This window comes from Mytilus edulis, chromosome 1 (assembly GCF_963676685.1).
Source record: "Mytilus edulis chromosome 1, xbMytEdul2.2, whole genome shotgun sequence".
Classification (NCBI taxonomy): Eukaryota; Metazoa; Mollusca; class Bivalvia; order Mytilida; family Mytilidae; genus Mytilus; species Mytilus edulis.
Genome location: NC_092344.1, coordinates 17897278 through 17912578, shown reverse-complemented (window position 1 = coordinate 17912578; position 15301 = coordinate 17897278). Strand labels below are relative to the sequence as shown.

At 30.6% G+C, this 15301-nt stretch overlaps 1 protein-coding gene across 11 annotated transcripts in view; it reads right to left on the bottom strand.

The window, feature by feature from the left end:
- Nucleotides 1-15301, bottom strand: part of LOC139525372 (uncharacterized) — a 44789-nt gene that overhangs the window by 22022 nt on the left and 7466 nt on the right. For 4 of the 11 annotated variants that reach the window (XM_071320719.1, XM_071320727.1, XM_071320734.1 and 1 more), the window contains exon 4: nt 12043-12166. In XM_071320719.1, the coding sequence (XP_071176820.1) occupies nt 12043-12166 (124 nt within the window). Of the gene's footprint in view, nt 1-6588; nt 6792-12027; nt 12167-15301 lie in introns of all 11 variants that reach the window. The other 7 variants (XM_071320685.1, XM_071320702.1, XM_071320693.1 and 4 more) reach the window with 2 other exon arrangements.

Genomic DNA, 15301 nt, shown 5'->3' with positions numbered 1-15301 from the left:
GCCTTCATTAACCTTTTATGGTCAAGTTAAAACAGCTACTTAAGAGAAATTTATATATAACAAGCTATTATTTGAACTTGGAATTATTTTTAATTATGGAATTTGCATAATTTCTTGTGTTTTTGAAAGTTTTGATAAATTCCATGTTTATTTGGTATCTTAATGTTTTGAGCAGTGCATAACACTTTCCACACAATGTATTTTGTATAGATAGTGTTGTGCGTGGCACAGTGCATTCTATTGAAAATATACTATCTTATTTGTAATAGAAAGTGTTGTGTGCGGCACAGAGCATTATTATAGAGAATAAACATGGAATTCATTAAAAATTTCAAGCTCAAACCAGATGCTCCGCAGGGCGTAGCTTTATACGACCGCAGAGGTTGAACCCTGAACGGTTGGGGCAAGTATGGACACAACATTCAAGCTGGATTCAGCTCTAAATTTGGATTGTGATTAAATAGTTGACACAGCATAGGTTTCTGACACAGAATGAATGTGTTCTAATGAACTTAAAATTTTTGTTTTCTCTTAGAGCAATTCACTATGCTGTTGAATATTAATCCTCTCAAAAAAATGTTTGAAGAAATTTTCTTTTTTATTTATGAAATTTCAAATGAGAAAAATTGAACCCAATTTTTTTAATCACATCCCCCTTTCCCTTATTCCAAAACTAATCTCAATTAAAATTTCTAATGGAGTTTGCAACAATAACTACTCATTTAAATACATCATACAATATTAAGATGTAAAAAAACTGCTTGTTATCACTGAATGGTAAAGATTATTTTAATTTATCAGTTGGTAGTAAAAAGTGAATATACATTGTATATTGTATATAACAAAGATTTAAGTTGATTCTGGACAAAGAAAGATAACTCCAATTAAAAAAAATTCTTGCTATTGCACAATATTTTGCAATTAGATATTTCTTGCTTACTATTCTGGACAAAGAAAGATAACTCTAATTAAAAAAAAAATTCCTATTTCACAATATTGTGCAATTAGATATTTCTTGCCATTGCGCAATACTGTGCAATTGAAAAGACTTGCTATTGCACAATACTTAATATAATAATTTTGGACCCCGATTTGGACCAACTTGAAAACTGGGCCAATAATCAAGAATCTAAGTACATTTTTAGATTCAGCATATCAAAGAACCTAACTGATTCATTTTTTGTCAACTAAGTTTAGTTTTGGACCCTTTGGACCTTAATGCAGACCAATTTGAAAACGGGACCAAAAGTTAAGAATCTACATACACAGTCATGACAGTTAGATTCGGCATATCAAAGAACCCCAATTATTCAATTTGGATGAAATCAAACAAAGTTTAATTTTGGACCCTTTGGGCCCCTTATTCTGTTGGGACCAAAACTCCCAAAATCAATACCAACCTTCCTTTTATGGTCATAAACCTTGTGTTTAAATTTCATAGATTTCTATTTACTTATACTAACGTTATGGTGCGAAAACCAAGAAAAATGCTTATTTGGGTCCCTTTTTGGCCCCTAATTCCTAAACTGTTGGGACCTAAACTCCCAAAATCAATACCAACCTTCCTTTTGTAGTCATTAACATTGTGTTTGAATTTCATTGATTTCTATTAACTTAAACTAAAGTTATAGTGCGAAAACCAAGAAAATGCTTATTTGGGCCCTTTTTGGCCCCTAATTCCTAAAATGTTGGGACCAAAACTCCCAAAATCAATACCAACCTTCCTTTTGTGGTCATAAACCTTGTGTTAAAATTTCATAGATTTCCATTCACTTTTACTAAAGTTAGAGTGCGAAAACTAAAAGTATTCGGACGACGACGACGACGACGACGCCAACGTGATAGCAATATACAACGAAAATTTTTTCAAATTTTGCGGTCGTATAAAAATTATGCAAATTCCATAATTAATAATAATTCCAAGTTCAAATAATAGCTTGTTATATGACCAAACTTTATTGTTGAGTACTGTATCTAAGAAATGAACTTGAGACATTAAAGACATTAGGAATCAATGAAGCATAAATGATAGGATTTGTTATACTCTCTCTGGAATGCATAAAGTTATATAATTGTATGTCACTATCTGAAAAATCAACTCAAATACAAAAAATATTATATTGATGTAAATAGAATGAATTATGTAAGTCGGATACTACTTTTGAATAAACACTTAAATACCCTCCTCAAAATATCTTAACTCATCTATATGACATAATGTAACCGCATCATTGAAATTTGAACATCAACATTTTACTGTAATTATATGTGAACATGTCAGTGTGACTAGGAAGCATATATACTACTCAAGATGCAACCTTGCACTAGTGATATGATTGTCATTCAACTAGCAAAAAATAGGTTCATATTCTAAAAAATTCCTACTTTCCTTAATCATGAATTTGTTTGGGTGTATTGTCTTCATTTAACTAATAATCACTTAAAATAACATATGTGTATATTTATATATCCTCGATAAACGGTTGTTTCAATGTATGTAGGCTTACACATATGAAATTTGAGGTCTTCTCTTCACATGTTTGTTGGACTAAAGTTGACTGTTACAGAATATGTGGTTATTTGATACATGTATATCTCTTGTACTTAACATAATCCTATCATGCTTGCTACCTCTTTCATTAATAATCATGACTTATCATTGCCAGGAGCATCACAATATAGGAGCAGCTATAGACAAGCAAAAATTGCTTTCCATTTCGGAGTACTTAAATTTACCCTTTTTTGTAGTTGGGACTTTTAGCACAATCTTAAAGTTTTAGTACACTAATTTGTGGACAGTTCTTTTTTAAGTTCTGGTTTTGTCTCATTTTCTTTTAGAAATGCTATTTAATAACCCTGTTGAAATCTTTTAACTAATCATATTGTATACTGTAAACTCAGAAATTATGCGATGGTTGTAATGTTGCAAAATGCAACAGGATTAAACCAACAATTTCAACTCCCATTTTTAATTTTTGAAATTTTTGTAGAAACTAAACATGATTTTTCCCAATATGGCAACAAATAAAATTGCATTTTAGTCTAAAATGTCGCCAACATTGCAATAATAAATGCATACAATAGCTTCTGAATTAACAGTATTATACATTGCATATAAGTATTTATTAAATCTTCAATGCAAATCCCCTAAACTTCACATATATACATATACATATACAAATAAACAAACACAAAACACAGAAAGCTGTAAACTAAAAAGTTTACTGTAGCAGCTAGCTATGCAAATATTTAATTTCATGCAGACAGAATACATTAAGATACCATCTAATTCTAGCATGAACTTCAATAAATGAAAAAGGGTTTGATACTTTCGGCATCAACACCACTTCATCAATTTATATTTTTTCGTGCCACTTTATGTGTTGCAAATTTTGGCAATGCAAAAGGACAAATGATAGCAATTAGCATATTAAACAAAGGACACATTATAGACAAGAATAGAATTCATAACAAAATTCTGTTAAAATTCTGTTTTGGAGATGGTGACTTGTTTGTAGACCTAACTTTACTGAACATTCTTGCTGATTACAATTATCTCCATCTATAATATAAATTGGCCTAGTACATCCAGACAAAAAAAAATGTAAACATTTTACAAAATTTACAAAAAATTGTGAAAATTGACTTTTAAGGGCAATTACTATAGAAGGGGTCAATTGACAATTTTTATCATGTATGAATTATTTGTAGAGCTTACTTTGCTAGACAATTTGGCTGTTTACAATTTATCTCTATTCTATTATGATATTCAAAATGATAACCAAAACCTGCAAAGTTTCCTAAAAAATTACCAATTCAGGGGCAGCAAGTCAAATATTGCATTTAACCCCCATGTTCTATTTTTTAGCCTTTGTGGCTATCTTTGTTGATGGACTTGTCACCAGATACATTTTAAAACAAGATACCATTAGGATGATTTAGACAAAGTTTGGTCTAATTTGGGCCAGTAGTTTCATAGAAGATTTTTGTAAATTACAAAAATTTACAAAAAAAAAATGAAAAATTGTCTTTAAATGGCAACAACTCTTTATAGGGTCAATTGACATTTGGCCAAATAGTTTCAGAGAAGAAGATTTTTGTGAAAATTAACAGACAACAAAAGATACTGATGCCAAGTGATGAGAAAAAGCTCATTTAGACCTTTTGGACTGGGTGTGCTTAAAAGGGGATGATACATGATGAAATACTAAACTGGCTTTTTAATGGCACAATTTTTGAAGCTGTCTAAATGTTGAAATATAAGTAAAGCATCAGGGATTAATCAGATTTTAAATAAATAGCTTAAATTACTCCACCTCTCCAGAATTGATCATATGTGTACCTTATTTTGAATGTGTTTGTGAGGTGGTGAATACTATTGTTTATGTGTATGTAGTAATACTAACAATACTACTATCTATAAATTAAGATGAAACCCATTCTGGAATATTTTAAAACATAACCATATGAACTAAAAAACTGTTATCACAGAGATATGTCTTACTTTTTTTATAATCTAATAATGCAAATGTTGAAATTAAAATAGCACCACTTTAACATCATGTATGTTTTGCAAACATTCAAGGTCAATGAACCATGTCTGAAGGTACATGGCTAAACAATCTCCATGGAAATAAGATGTACAACTGCATACCAAACACCATTGACTTATCATAAGTAGTTCCCTTTATACAAACCTAAACACAATCTAATACATGTAAACTAAGCAAAATTCCAAAGTCAATAAACCATAACTGAGGGGGTGGGGTCAAATAATCTCCATGGTAATGAGATGTGCCAACGCTAATACAACTGCATATAAAATATCATTGAACTACCACGAGTGTTCCCCATAAACCTACCTAATCACAAACAAATACATGAAAACTAAACAAAAGTTTTAAAGTCCAATAGACCATGACTGAGGGAGCAGGGCTAAATAGTCTCCATGGAAATGAGATATGCCTATGCTTATACAACTACATACTGTAAATTTAGAAATTATTGCGATTTTGTCATTTTGGACTAAAATGCTTTTTTATTTTAGGCAATATTGAGAAAATCCTGTTTAATTCATTTAAAAAAAATTCAAAATGTGAGTTTAAATTATTGCAATTATAACTCTGCTGCATTTTTGGCAGTAATAAAAACATCGCAAAAATTTTTGAATTTACAGTACCAATTATCATTAACTTACCACTCCCCATCAACTGACTAATCACAAACTAATACATGAAGACCAAGCAAAAATTTCATAGTCAATAGACCATGATTGAGGGGGCAGGGCCAAATAATCTCCATGGTAATAAGATGTGCCAAAACTAATACAACTGCATACCAAATATCCTTGACTTACCACTAGTGGTACCTTATCACAAACTAATAAAATTGAGAATGGAAATGGGGAATGTGCCAAAGAGACAACAACCCGACCATAGAGCAGACAACAGCAGAAGGTCACCAACAGGTCTTCAATGCAACGAGAAATTCTCGCAGCCAGAGGCGTCCACATTGTTAACGCCGATGTCGCTGTCATCATCTTCATAGACCCCAGAAACAGCATACCTATGTCTAGCTTATTGACTCCATTAGAATGCAAAAGATGCTGTCATGATGTCACTGATTGTCATTACAAATTACCTATACTTTTCAAAAAGAAGTTATTTACAATTTACCTGTCTATTTGTTTGATTTGAAATTTGTCCTCGTGTTACTCAAATTTTGTGTCTGAGTGTAACTAAAGAATAATTTTAAATTGACAAACAGAAAATGAAGGTCAAATGCAAGAGACCAAAATAAAAACAAAAACAATGCAACGTGTATAGACGTAACCAAACAAACATGAACAGTGCAACTAAAACTGCGAAACTAGTAAACTAAGCGTCAAAAACAATCACAAGCACATTCTCTTTCATCACCACATGTATTAAGAGATTAAAAGCTATAGAAAATAAACCAAAACCATAATATTAAAAGATGAACCAATCTCCATAAAATATTCATTTTCATGAAAATTGGAACATTCTAATCTTACTTTTTTTTTTAGGACAATTAAAGATTTACACAACACATGTTTTTTGACACTTACTTTTCCTTGTCTGATCTGAAACAAAATGTAACCTTGGTAACAAAAAATAATCTTGATGTATCATACAAGTATGTAAGCCAAAATTCATCTATTTTCGCAGCATATGTTTCCTTGAGCAATCCCTTAAATCTTGACTAGTGGATCAATAAAATAAACCCCAGAAAGATGGAGAAAACCTCCAAATACACTACTGCAATAAACATGTATAAGCAGTTACAATAGAATCTTCAAGAATTTAGAAATTGAGGTTAAAAAACAAAATATTTGAGCCAGATCAAGTTTAAAAAAAAAAAGAAAAACAATTAAAGGCATAACCCAAATGTATTTTTTTTCTTTCTAATTTATCTATGGATACCCTTTCCCTAAAAATAAACCAAATTGTGGTGTGTGTGAGTAAAATTTAAATTGGTGTCCTATCGCATTTTTTGTTACCATGCCACAATATGAAAATCAACAAAATCATGCAAACAAATGAAATTTAACAATGACTTCAGAATTACCCTTAAAAATGTCCTTGTCTTTGTTGCCATTAAATTTCCTTTTGATCACTATTTGACTTTTATGCTTTGTGTTTGTCACCCAAATTTCAATTTTGAATTTGTTTTTCAGCAATAAAGCAAAACTGATATATCCTATTGGCCATATACATGTGGTTAAAGTTGGTCTTTGTGGACAAGCTGTATATGAGCTACTGATTGTTTTCCTGTAAATTTAATTAACATTGAATCATATAATGGATACACCACATCCTCCTATATTGAGGATATTATCATTTATTCACTTATTTTCAATGTAATATATCTTAATGTGCTCAGAAACAGACCCATACATTCAGTTCAATGTTGTATTCATTTTCTAGTAAAATCAGTTAAGGCCTCTTCATATCCAGGGGTGGATCCAGCTATTTTAAAAAGGGGGGTTCCCAACCCAGGATAAAGGGGGGTTCCAGCTATATGTTCCCATTCAAATGCATTGATCAGCCAAAAAAAGGGGGGGTTCCAATCCCAAGAACCCCGCTGGATCCACCAATGATATCAAATGTAGCCAAAAATCAAAATGCAAATTTCAACAAAAAAGCATAACAAGCCAGTCCAAGTTTGTTAGACCTTGAAGACTACACTTTACAAGAAATAAGATAAGATTGCATAATGAAAACCTATAAATTCAGTGTCAAACTAAAAAATCTATGTAAATTATATTTATGGAGTCTAGAAGGAAATCCTTATTGTTCAAGGGAAAAAATACAGGTAATTTATAGATAAAAAAATGTAATTTCAATTCATTTACATGATGAAGTAACAGAAAATGACCATTTTCATTGCTAATGTTTCCAAATCCAAATCAACATATACTATACATTTAGATATACAGTTCACTTTTTGGCAAACCCTATCTTGTTTAATTTCTTCAAAATATCAAACTTGATATAAGCAAATAAATTTCAGCTGTATTTATACAATAGGTGCAGTTTATAAAAAAAATATCACATTTCATAAAGTAACATGTTATTTCAGAACTTTAAGATTGTTTGGGTGTCAGAATACAAAATTTTCATACATGCAAAGTTTGATGCGACACCCAACTACTTTGATCAAATTGATCACAATTGCTGTTGGAAAGATTTCAATAATTGTGTATATAATTTCAGATCCTAGTTACTATTCTATTGAAGAAACAAAACTTCATTATTGCTATTGAATGAGTTTACACAACTGCAGGTCTTTAGAAAGATAATCTTTTGTCAGAAGATAAAATGAGATTTAACACGTCTATCAATGTCAGTTAGTCACTAAATTTGCATGACAAATATTCTAAATTATGATTTAATGATTATATGAAATCCGGTTCACTGTTTCAAATTTCATGTTTACATTTTATTAAACAGAATTAACAATTGAAAAAAGAAGCACCTAAATGAAGTTAACTGTTGTACCCGGAAGTTCCTTATAAAACAACAATGGAACCAATAAAGGGTAATGAAACTTGTAATTAGATCTATGTCTCCCAAGATTTACCTCTAAATCATAGTTTTGGGGGTATTTCTGTATTCAAACATAAGATTCTATGTTCGGAAGACCTTTAAAAATTAATAAGGTTTTAGATGAAAAAAAAATATTTCACTTAAGATGAATGAGTTAATAGTTGACCCAGAAATATACTTTTATTTCTTACTATAAAGCTTTTAATCTAGCTTCTAAAAATGGTGAATATTTTAGTGGTAACTAGAGAAGTGTAAACAATTAGCAATTTACAAATATTTGTGGAGAGTATAATATCATAAAACTGTGATAAAGCTGTGACAAAAAAAACAATTATGTAAATAAACCTAAATTAATGACAGGATCGAATAGGATGGACAATGTCAATGAAATTCATCCTGAACAAAGTTAGACAATGCACTCATCCTTAGCAACAAGGTCATCACAAATATGACTACACAAATGACTGTATTAACTGTTGACCCAATTGTTATTTCTCAATCTAAAGCATTCTGGGTAATAATTGTTGAACACCATAACATTGTAAACAATTGACAGTCAATGTACAGTGACACATCATCAAACAATGAAAATGTCTATAAATTATTTTCAAACAAGAATGTGTCCACAGTACACGGATGCCCCACTCGCACTATCATTTTCTATGTTTAAAGGACTGTGAAATTGGAATAAATTCTCTAATTTGGCATTAAAATTAGAATGATCTTATCAAAGGGAACATGTATACTAAGTTTCAAGTTGATTGGACTTCTACTTTATCAAAAACTACCTTGACCAAAAACTTTAACCTGAAATTTGCACTATCATTTTCTATGTTCAGTGAACCGTAAAATTGGGGTCAAAACTCTAATTTGGCATTTAAATTAGAAAGATCATATCATAGGGCACATGTATACTAAGTTTCAAGTTGATTGGACTTCAACTTCATCAAAAACTACCTTGACCAAAAACTTTAACCTGAAGCCAAAAACTTTAACCTGAAATTTGCACTATAATTTTCTATGTTCAGTGAACCGTAAAATTGGGGTCAAAACTCTAATTTGGCATTTAAATTAGAAAGATCATATCATAGGGCACATGTATACTAAGTTTCAAGTTGATTGGACTTCAACTTCATCAAAAACTACCTTGACCAAAAACTTTAACCTGAAGCCAAAAACTTTAACCTGAAATTTGCACTATCATTTTCTATGTTCAGTGAACCGTAAAATTGGGGTCAAAACTCTAATTTGGCATTTAAATTAGAAAGATCATATCATAGGGCACATGTATACTAAGTTTCAAGTTGATTGGACTTCAACTTCATCAAAAACTACCTTGACCAAAAACTTTAACCTGAAGCCAAAAACTTTAACCTGAAATTTGCACTATCATTTTCTATGTTCAGTGAACCGTAAAATTGGGGTCAAAACTCTAATTTGGCATTTAAATTAGAAAGATCATATCATAGGGCACATGTATACTAAGTTTCAAGTTGATTGGACTTCAACTTCATCATAAACTACCTCGACCAAAAACTTTAACCTGACATGGGACAGACGGACGAACGGACGAACGAACAGACGAACGAACAGACGGACGAACGGACGCACAGACCAGAAAACATAATGCCCCTACTACTATCGTAGACGGGGCATAAAAAATATTCTACTGGCAATGCTTTAACCCTCTTGCTGCCGAGATTTTTTATGGCTTTGTCGTGCCAAAAGCATCTTGATGTTTCATATCTGTGACTTTGCAAATCTTGTGCCACTCTGTAGAATAGCAATTTCCCGCCGTCCATAATTTTTCCCGTGTCAAGATAACCGTAATTATGAAAAGCGATGTAAAAGAAATTCTATGAAAATCATTGCTATAAGAATGTTATAAATGATGTTCTTAATACAACATCATTTAAACAACTACAACTTTTAACCTTGAAATGTAGTATTTTTTATCTTGCATGTCTTAAAAAAAAGAAAATATTATGATACTCATTGCTTCTAACTTTATAAGCGCTCTTGTTTTATCGTTGTCAAGTGAAATGAATAACTTATGCTAACCACCTCTAAAATTCTAAAATATATTATCCTTTTTTATCCGATTAGCTTAGTAAACCTTGTTATAATTATAGATTATGGTTGATCATCTCAACGAGATTGATTTTCTCGCTTGAACCAGGACGGCGAAACCGAGAAAGGCAATCGAGTTGAGATGACCAATGATAATCTATTTATCGCTATTTTACCTTTGACGATGTTGTCAATTTCATGTCAATTTCATTAGCAAGCCACGTGCCTGCTTAGTTTCTGGCGATAATTTTTAATCTAAAGCGAGTATAATGATATGAAAAATTATCACAAAAAAAGATCAAAGGAAAAATGCACAAAATAGCGATAATTGAAAAATATTGTAAACAAATTATGAAATAATTATATAATCAAAACAACGGCACCTATTGAAAATACAAATAGAAACATTGATTTTACAAACAAGAATAAAAGAAAACTCTGAGCAGCCGATTCTATGAACTTCATCTTGTAGTAAAGTATCAAACGTGTCATTAAAGTTTTCATTCAAAAACTTGTTTCGATAGGTGAGGAAAGAATTTGTGTAAACGTTTTTATCTGAATTCATTTTGTTTATTTTTCTATCATGATTATTTTTATTCTGTTGACAACTGATTGCTCAAAATTGTAGAGAAATGCTTGAAAATACACTTTTAAAAAACAAAAGAAAAAGGAGAGAAAAAAAATCTTTAAAGTTATTGTCTATAGTCTACAAGTGAACCTGAATCAATAATAGTTCCTTTGCATTTTCTATGACGAAGTACAAATTGTGTAAATTGGCCTACACGAAATTTCTTTTCAAATAGGTTGGTTAAAAAATTGTTTTCTTTTCAACGTCCAGTGACAAGTATTTCATGCAATATTAAGAACGTTTGAAATTAAATGTACAATAAATCTGCTGCTCAATGTGTCTACAAAGTAAAAGATCTGTTATGAATGACTGAAAATTGAGATTACCACTAGGAAAGGCTGATATGTACGATAGGAAGAGAAATCATTTGGTCACCTAGTAATTTAACATCCCCATATTCGAATGGAAATAAACATTTCAAAATTTTTATTAGGGCTTCAATGATGAAACAGATATAAAATTTTTGAAATATCGTGTTGCAATGCAAGTTTATAATCTGGCAACATTTATGTACCTTTACAAAAAAAAATCTTAGCATAGAATTCAATTGTTGTATTTGAGCCCTAAAGAAATTTTCCAGTTCTCGTAGATAAAGCATATATTGTGAATATCAATATTTCGCAAAATCAAGTAATAGCAATTTAACGGTTACTTTTTATGATTATTTATTTATAGGAATTCGATTATTATTTGAGATATTTGGATTGAAAATTGTATGAAAAAAAATTTAACAAATTTCTCGAAAGTTTGCAACATTTTACATTAATAAGATGAACTACATAATTAGTATACACATTAAATAAGTTGATATTATAGTATTAACAAGCTTATGATCATGTTTCATTTTATTTACATCTGTTCTAAGTATACAAAACATGCATTTTAATCAGTTTGCTTAATTCCCGCCAAAATCGTCCTTTTGGCGCCGTCTTTTGACGTTGTCAGTGTCCCTGAGTATTGTGACATTACAATGGACCTTTGACGTTTTACACAATCAACAAGATTTGTGTGTGGAAGCCATAAATATCCCTTTGGCAGCAAGAGGGTTAAGTTAAAAAAAAAAATTCAGTTCCATGTTTCACAAAATCAACTACCATTGATTGTAAGTTATGGACAATTCAGTATACTTACAAACTTGTAATAATTTTTGTGAAATCGACTCCAGACTTTCATATAGTTTGTTATATAACAATATTTATTTATTTATTGCCTTAGATAAATGAATTGTAGCCAAATGAAAAAAAATAATCTAGTTTGAACTTGTAATATACATACATTCGCAATGTTGTGTTGATATAATGCAAGTCACGATAGTTCACACCCAAGTCCCAGCTACATTCCATTTTCTCATCCCAGTCATAAATTATACAACTGAAATTTTTAACAGGTTGAGGAAAATCTACAAATAAAATAAACACAATTATATGCAAAATCAAATCACCTTTTTATTCATAGTTAACTAAAACTAAAATATAATACATTACAAACTGATGAAACTAAATAAAAATTTAAAAAAAAAAAAAAAATTATTGGTTGCAAAACTTACCTTACATTATCTTTAATTCTAATGCAATTAGTTTGGTATGATACTTTTCATTTGGTTGTGGGCAAATCTTTTGAAATGCTAGATTCAATGTTCTACCAGTCCGTAAATAAGTTAAGCTAGAATTTTGAATTATGAATTTTTATTGATATGTAATTTCTCAGAAATTAATACAAACAAGAATGTGTCCAAAGTACACGGATGCCCCACTCGCACTATCCTTTTCCATGTTCCATGGACCGTGAAATTGGGTAATTATCTAATTTGGCATTAAAATTAGAAAGATCATATCATAAGCAACAAGTGTACTAAGTTTCAAGTTGATTGGACTTCAGCTTCATCAAAAACTACCTTGACCAAAAACTTTAACCTGAAACTCCCACTTTCATTTTCTATGTTCAGTGGACCGTGAAATTGGGGTCAAAAGTCTAATTTGGCTTAAAAATTAGAAAGATCATCTCATAAGCAACAAGTGTACTAAGTTTCAAGTTGATTGGACTTCAGCTTCATCAAAAACTACCTTGACCAAAAACTTTAACCTGGACGGACGGACGGATGGACGGACGGACGGACGGACGAACCACAGACCAGAAAACATAATGCCCCTCTACTATCGTAGGTGGGGCATAAAAAGTAACATTTTGTGCCTAAAATATTTGTATTTTAACCATTCAGAAGTGTATGAAAAGTATGAATATGTGTATTATTCTTTTACATTGGAGATATAACAATGATGTCACATTGTTTATTTTTTTACATTGGAGGTATAACAATGATGTCACATTGTTTATTTGTCAAAGATGATGTAACAATTACACACAAATTTTAATTTATGGAATTTTAAAGCCAAAATATTTACTAAAATGGAATTTATTTTAACATGAGACATTAGAATGGAGACAGCTGTAATGGAAGGACAAATTTAGTTTAACATACAATAGAGTTATTTCCTAATTTGCTTTTTAATGACATACATAATTTGAGTTCAGGAAATTAGAACTATTTTCATAGTTTAAGAGTTACCATTGTCCTGATTGCGACAAACCATGACAGTTTTAGTATATTTTGTAAAATTGATATGTTTTCCTTGTTTTGTATCAAATTTTAAGTCATCAATATGGGCATACAAAATAACAAATTCATCTTTATGCAATTATGCATATACCTATAAAAAAAAGACTGTTCACTGAATATTGAGTATTAAGAAAATCTATCTCCATTCATTATTTGTTCATTACAGCATAAGGGAACTTTGTGATAAAGGGTGTACTGTTTGTCCACGTTGGAATACCTTACACTTCATGATATTATCTGCATTACAAACAAATATTAAAAAGCAGAAACATCATGGTTTACTGAGCCTCACAAATGATTAAAAATAATGTTGTAACATTTATTAAAAAAAATTGTTTAAATATCACACCAATATAAATGTATTATTTAGGTCTGTTAAGTAGCTTTAGCTTTGATGCAGTTAAAATTTATAAATCAATCCAAGATGTTATTCAGTTACACCCATTTCCATTTTTCAGAGTTACATACCCTGTCAGGGGCAGATAACTGAACTTTCCCTGAAAGACATTTATAATCTGATATTTAGATAAAAGCGTTGTTGATGAAGTTCATAAGTGTTTCTTGTTTCACATTCTTTTATAAAGATTAGAACGTTGGTTTTCCCGTTTGAAAGGTTTTACACTAGCAATTTGTTGGGCCCATTTATAGCTTTCTGTACTGTGTGAGCCAAGGCTCTGTGTTGAAGACTGTACCTCGACCTATAATGGTTTACTTTTATAAATTGTGACTTGGATGGAGAGTTGTGTCATTGGCACTCATACCACATCTTCCTATATCTAATTACTAATTACTAGTAAAATTAAATACAGTCCATTTAAAAATTTAAAAGTAAGTTCTGTTATATTTCCATGTTTAAAATTATTTATTTATCAAAACTTTTATTTTGCAATGTAAAAAAGAATGTTGTCTTCCCCTAACTCTGCCTGGTCTGTTTTGCTCTCCTTGTCAATTTATTTTCTCATTAGACTAAAAAGAGAAGGACTTTCTTTTAAGACAATTATCAATGATTCTGATTGGCTGATAATTTCTTTTGAAAAGTTTCATTTGTCATAGCTTATATCACAAGATAGATAAACATATAATGTCAAACAAAAGATTTCTTACAGTGGTTTAAGAAAAGATTAAACAGCATAAATATGCCTTGTCTAAACTTTGACCAAAGTAAAATATACAGCATTTAAAAGTGTTTTTTGCCTTCCAACAAGTCAATATCTTCTTTGTGTTTTGGGAAACCCAACATTCAATTCTCAATGGCCTTTATTATAATGAAAGCATTAAAAGTAGAATAGGAAATATATCTGATAATATTCAGGAAGCTAATTTACAATAATTTATTTTTGTATGAGTTGAAAAGGTGTTTTCATTACTGTTCAGGTAAAATATCTGGATTGCATGACAATCTTGTGTCATCAATAGTTTGCATGTTGTGTAGACAATTATATTATTCGTTTGTGCGTTTCTATGTGATGAATGTTCTTGCATGTGTTTTTTCTGTATTGTCACATAGCGTTGTCATTTTAGAGATATTTTTTAACATTGTCATAAAGCGGGAGGTTTGGTTAGCAATTAAACCAGGTTTAACCCACCATTTTTTTTAAATGTCCGGTATCCATCAGGAATATGGCAGTTGTAATCAAACAGTTTGTTTCTATGTATGTTGGCGTATGTTTCGTCGCACCTTAGTGTTCCTGATATTCCTTTGTTTTCCTCTTAACGTTGTTGTATGTGTTTCCCTCAGTGTTAGTTTGTAACCCCGATTTGTATTCTATCAACTGATTTATGACTTGAACACCTGTATACTATTGTTGCCTTTATTTAGTATTTAATTCTTGTATATATAATTTATATATACTATTGTTGTCTTTAATATCGTTCCTATACTAGAAAAAAGTATGAAACTTATAGAAAACAATAGTA